The following is an 11,416-nucleotide window of genomic DNA, read 5'->3' on the forward strand; positions in this document are numbered from 1 at the left end:
CCCCTCCCCTCCCCTCCCCTCCTCTCCTCTCCTCTCCCCTTTGCGGGTATACAGGGCCTTGATCACTTAACTTCCTGAGGGATGGAAACTAGTCTACAGTATCTGAGGGTGTATCTTTACCCCTCGGTCTATCTTCACTCATTCTTTTCTTTTTTCTTGCCTCTACCATTTCTCTCTAGGTATGTCTCTCTTTTCTACTTCCCACCTAACACTAACAGCTGATCCCACTGTGATTCCTCATTGCTTTTCTTTATTCTCCAGGAAGATCCACAGTAACCAAGGGACCAGCAGGCATAATTGCTTTCCCTTTCCAAGCTGTTAGAAAGAAGCTCCAAAAGAAAGCGCCACCAATCCAATACAATCCTCTTGACAAGTAGGACAAACTTTTCTGTAGGCGGGCGAGCTGCTCACTGATGTGGAAGAGCCAACCCACAGAGTGTGCCCTTTCCCTACTGGCTGAGCTCCAGTGTCTGTCTTTCATGGTTGCTTAATTTGAAAAGAATTGGCACAAAGGATATGAAGGAAAGCAAGAACGGCAAGCAACTCAAGAGCCGGAGTGTATCAGTTTACACAGCTTAAACTTTGAATAAACAAAAATTTTACCAGGTAAGGGATATTAAAAAATTTAAATTCCTTGTCATAAACAAAAGGCTTTCAGTGTTGACAGGAAGACTACTCTTCAGTGTTCCTTACAGACTGAGAAGAGTTAGTTGCTCCTGAGGGAGGGACTGTGTGGTAGCAAAAGCCTACCTTAGTTTCAAGGTAGGTTTACTGCTGCAGAGTGGTTTTTATTGGGAAACAGTTCTCAAGCCTTGGGGAAGGAAGCCTTAAACGCCAACTGAAAAGGAAAACATCACCTCAACACTACAGAAACTTCATTTTCTCCTGAACTTCCAAGTACCTTTTCTGAAGGAAGAAAGCTAAAAACAACAAAAACTTAACCAGTGATCTAACCCCAGGTGGGAAGAGCTGGGCACGAAACACAAATAACATGGAAAAACAAACAGACAAAACAGGAAAACATGTTTCCTCCTCCAAAAAATCCTAATACAACTTGAGAGTAACCTCTCAGAAGAACAACTTAAATGAAAAGTCAGAAGCGCCCAAAATAAAAAGAACAACTTAAAATATGTTCAAAGAAAACACAAACTCCTGAATGAATTCTTTTTTTTTAACCCCCAACATAATGTTTTTATTAATTATTTGGGAATTTCATAAAATGCACCTGGATCACTCTCCTTCCTATTCCTTCCCTTCCACCCTCCTCTTTTGCACCCCACCCTCAACATCCCCCCAAATCAAGTTCTATTTATGTTGCCCATATACTCATTGGAGACTGGTCAAACTCCAGAGGCCGGCCTCTTAAAGAGAGCTGAGTCCTATCTCATCCCCCACCAGAAGTCCTATCTCATCAACTTTATCACATGTTTAAAGGATTCTCTTCAACAGCTTCATGGCCAGACTGTTTCTTTTTGAAGGAGTGGGTTGCCACAGAACTCTCCAATGTCTCTCGTTCTCAGTTATGAGTCTACAGTCATCAATACCACTGCAAAAGAAGCCTGCTTGCCGATAGCAACCAGCAGTACAGAGAGTCACACGGTTGTCATTGGCAACACAGATTGCAGGTATCAGCGTGGTTTCAGTTGGCAGCACAGATCACAAACATCAGCGTGGTGTCTGGAAACAGCATGGATCACAGACATCAGCTCTGGCTGCAGTATGCATGGATCATGGACATCACCGTGGTTTCCGGCAGCAGCACTAATGACGGAAAGACTCTTATCAGGAGGCTTAACCCAGAAAATGAACCACTCTTCATCTCAGGCATCTTGTTGCTCAAAGTCAGGATGACCGTGAAGTTAAGCAGTGTTTCTCGGGACAGGACCTGCAAGAGCTCCATGCTGCTGTACAGGATCCTGGTGGGGGCCCTCCCTGCTGGTTCCCGGGGCACCACCATGCTGTTTGCCGCTGGTACGCAGCCACGAGGCCTTGTGCTCTCCTGCCCTTTACAGGGCAAGGATTTGTGAGCAGCAGCACCTGAGGCAAGCTGGTTGTGAGCTGAGTCTCCTGGTGGCAGAGGACCAGCTCCACTCAACAGTGACATACTCCTATGTCTGCGTTAGCTGTGCTCCCAAACCTGACCCAGCACTGCCTCTCTAGTTCAGCTTCTCTCTACTTCACACGTGTGCTCTCGTGGTGCTCAGTCAGGGTGACTGTGTGGTTGGAGACCATTTCCATTATGTTTGCAAACCATGAGCAGTGCTCTGCCCTGTGTTCTTCTTCCCCCACAGTGTGGCAACCAGCATGAGCAGTAGGAATAGCCTCAGCTCCTGGCCTCAGGATGAGCCTGTGGAAGAGTCAGGTACCGTCCTACTCCACAAGGGCAGGCTTCTTTTCCTTGAATGAACTTTAAGAGAATACAAATATCTATATGGCATAAAGTCAAATTCAGGACATGAAAATATAATTCAGTAAAGAGTCAAAAATACTGAACAAAGGTCAAACTGAAATTATCATAAAAAGAAAATACTAAGTCAAAGAGTGTTTCAGTGGGATGAAGGAGAGGCAGAGGAACATAGACATGTCACCATCTGGGAGCCTTAATCGGATTCATTTTCTCTGCCAGTTAAAGCATTACAGGGCAGGAAAAAATCTGCAGTACAATAGGTAAGAACAGTGAAGTTTTCAGATGGAGAAAACAAGACTCTGGGTAAAGAAAGGCTTTTGTTAGGGGTGAGGAAAGACAAATGAACATACACCACAAGCACACAGAGTAAAAGACCGATTGCAAAGCAGACAGGGCATTTAGTCATCTGAAATTCCAGGCTCCTCTCAAGGACTGGGGGTTTTATGGGACTTGAGGGACCTTCCTCCATAATTTAGGGTTGATCAGTTAGACAAGCTAGCTGACAGGCAGGCATGAAACTCAGGGGTACACATGTTCTGATCAGGCCTTCTCAGGTGCCCCACTGGTGAGAGAAAGCCTTCACGGCTTTTCTTTTAGGCTCTTAGGCTTGTCTCACTTTAGTAGGGTGAGGATGAAGCCAGTCATCTTGGAAGTTCACCACCTGTCATGGCCCCTCTCCATCTCTGTCTGTCTACTAGGGAATCTAACTCAAGAGTCTCTCAGGAGTCTTACAGGGAAGTGAAAGCAGGCTCTTGATGATGATGGCTTCTTGTTTCCAGAGTCTATTGTGAAGAGAGATGATGAGAATGAATGGGACAGTTATCTAAACAGGACTGCTAGAGGAATCATCCTATAAAATATTTAACTCAGAGTCCAGTTAGGGAACTGACAGCTCTAGTTCCCCTCCCATCCAAAGGGAGCTGTTTATAATAAAGCTGTTACCCTTATGTTATCTGTGGACCAATCTTCTGCCTTCCCTATATGTTCCATTCCTTGTCTGCTGTAGGGGGAGGAGCTGATACTAAAATCTGGTTCCCTAATTGGCTCTCGACTGTGTCAGTAAAGAAGATGAGAGCCAATTGCTGGCTAAAGGGAAAAAGGTGGAAGTTCCAGGTCCCAGAAGAAAGAGAAGGAATGCAGGGAGAGAGGGGTCCTTTCAGCCAGGTTTTAGAAGAAGAAGCACAAACAACCATGTAAGCCACCCGGGCACCTAGGACATGCAGCCTCTGTCTCGGGCAAGAGCCGGGCCAAGGAGGTTGGTGGGAGCTAGCTGTTAGATAATTAGATTAGGGCAGGAGATTCTTCATCCAGTCATTGTGTATCTGGCTAATTTTAAAATAATAAAACTGTCTAGTGTTTTCCATCCACGGGGCTAAGGTTCACAGGAGGGGAAAGAGAGCATCTGGGGCAGTAGGTGGTGGCTTGGCAAAGCTTGCTAGGAGGAACGGGCAAGTGAGGCTCACCTGCATAAGCCACTACAACCACAGCATTTCTGAAATGTATGAACTGAACATGCAGAATTTTGGGGACAAAGTGAACTGTGGGACTAGAAAGAAAAGATTTTCACACCAAAAGCATAGAAAATATTTTCAATGAATGAATAGAAGAAAAGTTTCCAAAGTTAGGGAAAGACAAGCCCATCCAGATAGAAGAAGCCCACAGAACATCAAATATAACCAGAAAATAAAAATCTCCATATCATATCATGGTTGAAACACTGAATATACATAACAAAGAAAGTATATGAAAAGTTGTAGAGAGAAAAACAAAATCACATCTAATGGCAATTAAGGGAAAGACTCATAGTTGGTCAAGGTGCTAAGGACAGGTGAATATCTGGTGCTCAGTTATGAATGGACCACTTATGTCATCCTCTCCAAGGCTCAGAAAACATCAAGAAGGGAGACAAGGTATAACAGCTGGATGATGATGATGGTGGTGGTAGTGGTAGTGGTGATGATGGCAGCCATGTAATGCTGTCTGTCCTACAGACACAATGAGGCTATGGCATGCCTGAACTCACAATATCTGTGTCTGCCTGCCAGGAACTGCACAAGACTGAGTCCATAAATATTCAGTCATAGATAAAGGAGAGGCTCAGGAGACCTCTCCAAGGAGTTAATTGTAGTTGATGGCTCCAGGAGAAGTCATTACCTTCAGTGATGTACCCATGCTCCAGTAGAAAGCTTTACAGCCATGCCCACAAGACCAGTCCTGTTGAAACCCAGTGGGACACAAAGTACAAACAAAAACTAAACTAAATTAAACTAAATAATGCAAATATCTGGTGGTGAAGGGGAAAGAGCTGGAGTGGGAGGAGGAGAAGAGAGAGGGGCTAGTGAGGGGGCTCAGCAGGTAAAGAAGCCTGCCATCAGGCCTGGTTATCTGAGTTGATTCCTGGAATCCCTACAGTAGGAAGGGAAAACCAGATCTTTCAAATTGTCCTCTGATCGACACAAGTTCATGTGTGTGTGTGAGCGGCCGTGTCAAAACATATACATTAAATACATATAAACAAAACCCAAACATATACATAAATAAAATGCATAATTAAAAAGAGAGGAGGCATGAGTGTGATCAGAGTGTAGAGTCTGTGTAGGTTTATGGCACTGTCAAAGAAGAAGCTAACCTTAAAAGCTATTTGGGGGTGGGGGGCAGAACATGCCCTTGACAACCCAACCACTACCTGGCTGTGACAATTTCTGCCTAGTGCCACATGGAAGACACCCAGAGGCACAGGTGCCACTAAGATGAGCAAGTGAGTGGTGGAGAAATGGAAAAGAAAGAGAGACATAAGGATGTGTGCTCTGTGAAGAGAGAGGGAACTGGAGACTCAAAGGCAGTGAGGAACAGCCTGATGTGAATAGCTTGTGGTCATGATGAGATCCTGGCCTGTGCTCCCACTGAGAACCATGTCTGGGTTTATGGCCCTGTAGAAGGAGAGATCTGTGTTGATATCTGTGGCCCATGTTACCACCAAAGGCTGTGTGGATGTCTCTGGTCTAGACTGCCACCTGGGACTAGGCTATGCTAATCTGGTCCTTTCCCTCACTTGGGCAGTGTGGGAGAGGGCTCCGGCTTTCACCAGCTGCAGCACAAAGCAGCTCCCTCCCCCACCATATGGAGAAGCACAGTAGAACTGGCCCTGGTTTTAGGGATTGTGGGTGACCTGGGCCCCAAGGGTATGAGTGCAGAAACACTGGCTGTCCTCATGAGCCATCTGTTGGTGTGGGTGTGGGAGAGATGCCTCCCTTCCCCCGACTGCTAGCCACCTGAAGCAGATAGGAGAGCTGGCCCCACCCCTTGCCAGCTGTAGCATTTGGAGAGCACCCTAAACCTTGCCTGGGCAGGACAGTAGATCTGGCCAAGCTGGTGTGAGCAAAGGAGAGCTATTAGGCTCACCAACTTAGCTACTACCCAGGCCCAGATCCAGGACTTTGAGTTTGCCCACCCTTACATCTACCCTATCTATGCTGGAGCACATGAAGGGGCAGGTCCTCCAGAACCATAGCTGCAAGATCTTCAGGACTCATGGCAACAACAGGGTATCCAAGAGGAGTCCCAGTGAGGATCCAGTATTGATAGTGTAGCAGAAGCCAGAGTCCCCAAACCAGACCAATGACTCACTGCAATGAACATCTGCAAGTAAAGATGTTTGGACAAAAGGGTCTACTGTGGCACATACTGTTATGCACTCTGTGAGATGTTTGTTTTCTTTCCGTGGGGAAGGTGCAAAGGCGGAGGGCGGACACAGAGGGATGAGTGACGAGAGGGATTAGGTGCATGATGTGAAATTCTCAAAAAATCAATTAAAAGGTCTTTTTTAAAAAAGCCATTTTTAAAGATGCATGTGGGGTAGAGGAACTGTGTGAATGTAATTGCAGGTGCCCAAAGAGGCCAAAAGCATCAGCTTCCCCCTGGAGTTGGAGTTACTGGAGATGGTAAGCTACCTGAGACGGGTGTTGGGAACTGAACTCAGTCTCTGTAAAAGCAGTAGGCATTCCTGTCCACTGAGCCATTTCTTCAGCCTCTTTAAAGCGTTTATAGCACATTTCCTGTTATTGTTGTTATTGTTGCTGCTGTCTATTTTTCTAGGTCTGAGACACTTTTCCTTATAACCGGGGCTGGCCCTTGTCAGCATCCTTTAGTGAATTACAGGAGTGGGCCACCTCGCCTAGCCACATATCAACATTTGAGTAACCATAACTGCAAATATTATGGTTCATTGTCTTCTTTCCATGACCTTTAAAATCCCAGGTAGAATCAAATTGTTAGAGGAAGGGTTTAAATCTTTGGCTTAAATCTGTCATGGCCAGGAAAGCGTAGTGGCAGGAGTAGGTTAGTTCTGTTTATCTCAGTCAGGAAGTATAGAGCAAACAAGAAGTGGAGCTGTGGATAAAGCCTCAAGGTCCACTTGCAGTGACCCACTTTCTCTACAAGGCTTCACCTCCCACAGCTTCCACAAGTTTCCCAAGCAGTCTCACCAAATGGGGCCTACTTATTCCAACACTTAGGTGTGTGTGGGAGCTTGCCACACTCAAACCACAGTGGTTAAACCACATATAAATATCCCTGTGGATATTAGTCAAAGTAAGTATGGTGGTGTATGCCTGCACCCAAGCTCTACCGAGGAGGATGCTGAGTTGGAGGCAGGCCTGTGCCTGTATAAAGACACTATGTGAAAACAAACAGAAACACTTCTGTGAGTAAACGTGTACTATGTAACTCTGTTAATCTGGGAAAATAAGGCAGGATTGATTAGAAAGAAAGACCAGAGGCAGGACATCCAGGTGGAAGCCTTCTCTGAGATGACAAGGTGTAGCAATCCTGCATCTCACACCAATGGGGAGGAGAAAACAGACTCAAAAGCAAACACCCTACATGTTCTCCTCTTCATGCTTTTGGGTCTTTTCACACATAATTCTCTCTTCAAAGGCCCTTACCACTCTGCTTACCTAACTAGTTCTCAAAACACAGCTCCATTTGGGTGGGTGCCTTGTTCCCTTTAGTGAAAATCACACTGTGAATGCTATTCATGATTATTAATTTAGAACATGTTTATTTATCTGACTGTCTTTCAAAAGACTGTAAACTCCTAAATACGAGAAGCCTAGTATCTTGCTCCATAGACATATATACAAACAAATAATTTATTCAAGTGTTCTTTCAGGAACTCACATTTCCAAGTATGTGGCAACTATTATACAAATATACAATGTGTATATATATATATATATATATTTTTTTTTTTTTTTTTTGTTAAAAAAACCTAAAATCATAGGGCTTCAAAAACGGAAGCTCCAGTGAAAAAGGAAGTGCTAAGCCCACAGCAAGTGATCAGGTCCTTAAAACTCTGAGCTTTGAGGCTACTTTGGTTTTTGAGTTGAGTTTGTTCTTCCTCTTCGCTGACATTGAAACTGTTAAAGAGCTCACTAGGAGGTGGAAAGTCTTACCCTCACTGTACTTCTGCAAAATCTAAGGTTTCTCTTTCATAGGCTTAAAAATAAGCCTTTCTGTGCCCCACCTAGGCAGCTGTGACTGGCTTGAAGAAGAGAAGCAAACAAAATATTCTGAGCCTGGGATCATCTGGCCCTGTTCACCATAGGAGACCAGCACAACCAGCAGGTAAGAGAGTTGATTCAGGCCCCTGGAGAGGGAAGATAAACATGGACGAAGGGATGACAGGTGGAAGCTGCAGGGTGTGTGTGTGTGTGTGTGTGTGTGTGTGTGTGTGTGTGTGTGTCACTGCAGGTATCATACAGGGAAGGGAACCCCACGAAGAGATAAGAGTGAAAATCGGGTACAAATTGACTGGATCGGACTTCTGAGAGTCTAATAACAGGCAGTTTATTCTCAGTGTATTTAAACCCAGTATAATTTGGAAAAAAGTTTCCTGGCATAATTCAATCTCTGGTGCACAAGGAACTGTAGTGACATTGAAACTCAACTCAGGGTAGTGTCATTTCTTCAAAGAAATGGATTCTAAAGATAAGCTACCTGTACTAGCTTAAGGGCCTAAAGGTCTGGCCTGATTTCAGGCAAACAGAGAGTATAGAGGTCATTTGGGTCATTAGCCACTTCTGGTCCTTGTCATGGAACCTTGGGGGAGTCTCTGACTATAGGAGTCATTTATATTAGGAGCAGTCCTGGTTGCAGGAGCTTAATATGGCTGGCCCAACAGATAACACAGGTCACTAGGATGTCGCCAGTTGTCAGCTTTCTGGATGGAAGGACAGGGGTTTTCCTCTTTCCCACTGGAAAGACAATCTTGTGTGCTTAACATTCCTGGTTTCTCTGAAGATCTGTGGATGCATGGGCATTTGTGCTGTGATCCCAACAGGAAGCATTGCATGTATGAATATAGGTCAAAGAGGGTGAGAGGTGACAGGGCAGCCTACTCGTCTCTGACTTCCTCACTGATTTCAAATTTTTCATAGAGTTATGAGACTAGCTTACTTCCTTTTTTAGGAGCTATGAAATCATAAAAGGAAGGGGAAAAATCAAGCTAGTTGTGATAGATATGTTTGCTCTTATTGCTTCTTCTATCACCACAATCTTCCTTTTCCCTACACAGAAAACATGGTGGTGGGCCTTCTCAGGTACCTTCATCTCCTGTTGCTGCTGGAGCTGTGGGAGCCGATGTGTCTACTCTGCTCTCAGCCTAAGGGTCTCTCTAGGGCACACTGGTTTGAAATTCAGCACATACAGACAAGTCCTCAGCCATGCAACACAGCCATGCTCGGTGTCAACAATTATACCCAACACTGTAAACAGCTAAACACCTTTCTGCATGCATCCTTCCAGAATGTGGCTGCTACCTGCGGTTTGCCCAATATCACGTGCAAGAATGGTCGGAAGAACTGCCACGAGAGCGTAGAGCCTGTTAAGATGACTGACTGCTCACACACTGGAGGAGCCTATCCTAACTGCCGCTATAGTAGGGATGTGCAATACAAGTTCTTTATTGTGGCCTGTGAACACCCAAAGAAGGAAGACCCTCCCTACCAGCTGGTGCCTGTGCACTTAGATAAGATTGTGTGAGGCTAGGTCTTTTCTTCTGTTTGATACAGGTTCTCTTACAGTTTATTCCACTTTGCCTTCTGTTCCCACAGAAAAGGGAAGGTGTTGGAAGAATTAAGACGCCTACGCTATCAAAACGGAGTTAAAAAAAAAAAAAGAGTGCATGGGTTATGATGGAGCTCCGTAAATGAGCACTTGCTTAGTGCACAGAGGTCCCTGGGTTCTATCATCATACTACCCCCCACCAAAATAGAAAGAAAGAAGATTATTTTCTGCTCTGGGGTTACCTTTGTTGAAGGAGGAATATAAGAAAAGTATAAAGAAGGACCAAGCCGCTGAACAATTTCTCCTGCAATTTTTTGAGTCAAGCTTTATTGTACAATGCTCATAGGTGGAAAAAAAATTCTTTTTTAATATAATGAGTGTTATTTTTCTGGGTTGTATTTTTCTTCTGTTGTTTGTTTGTTGTTTTTTGACAGATTCTGATTTAGTCACGGTGGGCTCAGCATCGCTATGTAACCAAGAGTGGTTATCAACTCTTATTAAATCCTGTTATCCTCTCTTATACTTCCATTCTTGCTCAGTCCCTAGCTTCCCTACCCTCCTACCTTGTGAGGTTCATGTTCCCAAAGCAGGAAAGGGGGAGGGTCACTGTGGGCCAGGAGGCTGGAGAGATTTTGAGGACTGACAATCATCTTTCACTCCAGCCTAAAGCCACCAGGCAAGCAGCACCAGGCACATACTGGCTACACACAAGCCACGTGGAGATAGGCATGTTGGGAACAAGCAAAAGAAACTTAGATTCTAAGTATTACTGTTTCATTTTTAGACTCCATTTAATCACAAAGAAAAAATAAATTCATGATCCCAAGCCCTAAGGGAGCTGGGGACTTCCCAATAGATGAGTAGGTTTTACTATAAGGAAACAGTTGTCTGAATCCCAACATCTGAGGGACAACTTGTAAAGGAGCGTAGCCACCTACAGCTACACGAACCAGGTTCCCAAAAGGGAGGCTGGGGCTGCATGGGAGAAAATGTCCAGAGAAATAACGAGACCAAGACAAAGATACTGATCAAGGCCCAAAGTTTACTTAAGAGTCTGAGCTTATGAAGGGGGAAGGCTCATCCCCCGCCATGCCAGGCTCTTGTTGCTTTGTCACCAGGTTGTTGCTTACTTAGGAATGTCTCAGGTTCAGGTTCAGCCTCTCAGCCAGTGGCTGTGTCTTGGAGAAAATCTCAGAGGTGGCAGAACAATAGACCTATCTAGGTCGGAAGGCTCCACTCTAGGTGGTCTTGCTCACAGCAGCAGAACAGGTCTGAGCCAGCCTGCTCAAGGCTGGGGGAGACTACAGAGGAGCAGTTGTCTGAGTCCAGACAGCTTCTCCATCTTGCTGGAAAGGTTGAACTAGGATCGTGTTTTCAGGCCCAGGAACCTACTCCTAACCTGATTGGTGAAAACTCCCTAGCTCATATCCCTTTTACCAAAATATGATTGGAGAATGCTACAGCCCACCCTGAAGTTCAGCTCCCAAGTCTGTTCTGTGGTCCTGATCAGTCAGTAGCAGCTTGATTGCAATAAATTTTTGTCATTTGCATTGATCTGATGTTTGAGTTATGTTGAATGTAAGTTTACCCCACAACAGACACACAGATCTAAAGATACAAACAGCCAAGCAAGTAAAGGTGGTGGCTCTAAGCTCAGGCCTCTTACCACAAGGCCATATTTGTAGAGCATGCTGGCTAGTTTTATGTCAATTTGTCTTACACTAGATACCTTAGTCACTAGTCTATGGAAATTCTTTTTTTTTAATTTTTAATATTTTTTTATTACATATTTTCCTCAATTACATTTCCAATGCTATCCCAAAAGTCCCCCATACCCCCCCACACACTTCCTACCCACCCATTCCCATTCTTTTGGCCCTGGCATTCCCCTGTACTGGGGCATATAAAGTTTGCATGTCCAATGGGCCTCTCTTTCCAGTGATG

At 44.8% G+C, this 11,416-nt stretch overlaps 1 protein-coding gene across 1 annotated transcript; it reads left to right on the forward strand.

Annotated features, from left to right (window-relative positions):
• Positions 1-7,908: 7,908 nt before the first annotated feature.
• Rnase6 (ribonuclease A family member k6) lies at positions 7,909-9,846 on the forward strand. Its single transcript, XM_021182588.2, has 2 exons — positions 7,909-8,032; positions 8,982-9,846. The coding sequence occupies exon 2, from the start codon at positions 8,987-8,989 to the stop codon at positions 9,446-9,448; it is 462 nt and encodes a 153-aa protein (XP_021038247.1). The 5' UTR covers positions 7,909-8,032; positions 8,982-8,986; the 3' UTR covers positions 9,449-9,846.
• The last annotated feature ends 1,570 nt before the right edge of the window (positions 9,847-11,416 follow it).

This window comes from Mus caroli, chromosome 14 (genome assembly GCF_900094665.2).
Source record: "Mus caroli chromosome 14, CAROLI_EIJ_v1.1, whole genome shotgun sequence".
In the NCBI taxonomy this organism is placed as follows: Eukaryota; Metazoa; Chordata; class Mammalia; order Rodentia; family Muridae; genus Mus; species Mus caroli.

Coding starts and splice junctions, on each gene's coding strand:
- Rnase6 (XM_021182588.2), top strand. CDS start 8,987: ATGGTGGTGGGCCTTCTCAGGTACCTTCATCTCCTGTTGCTGCTGGAG.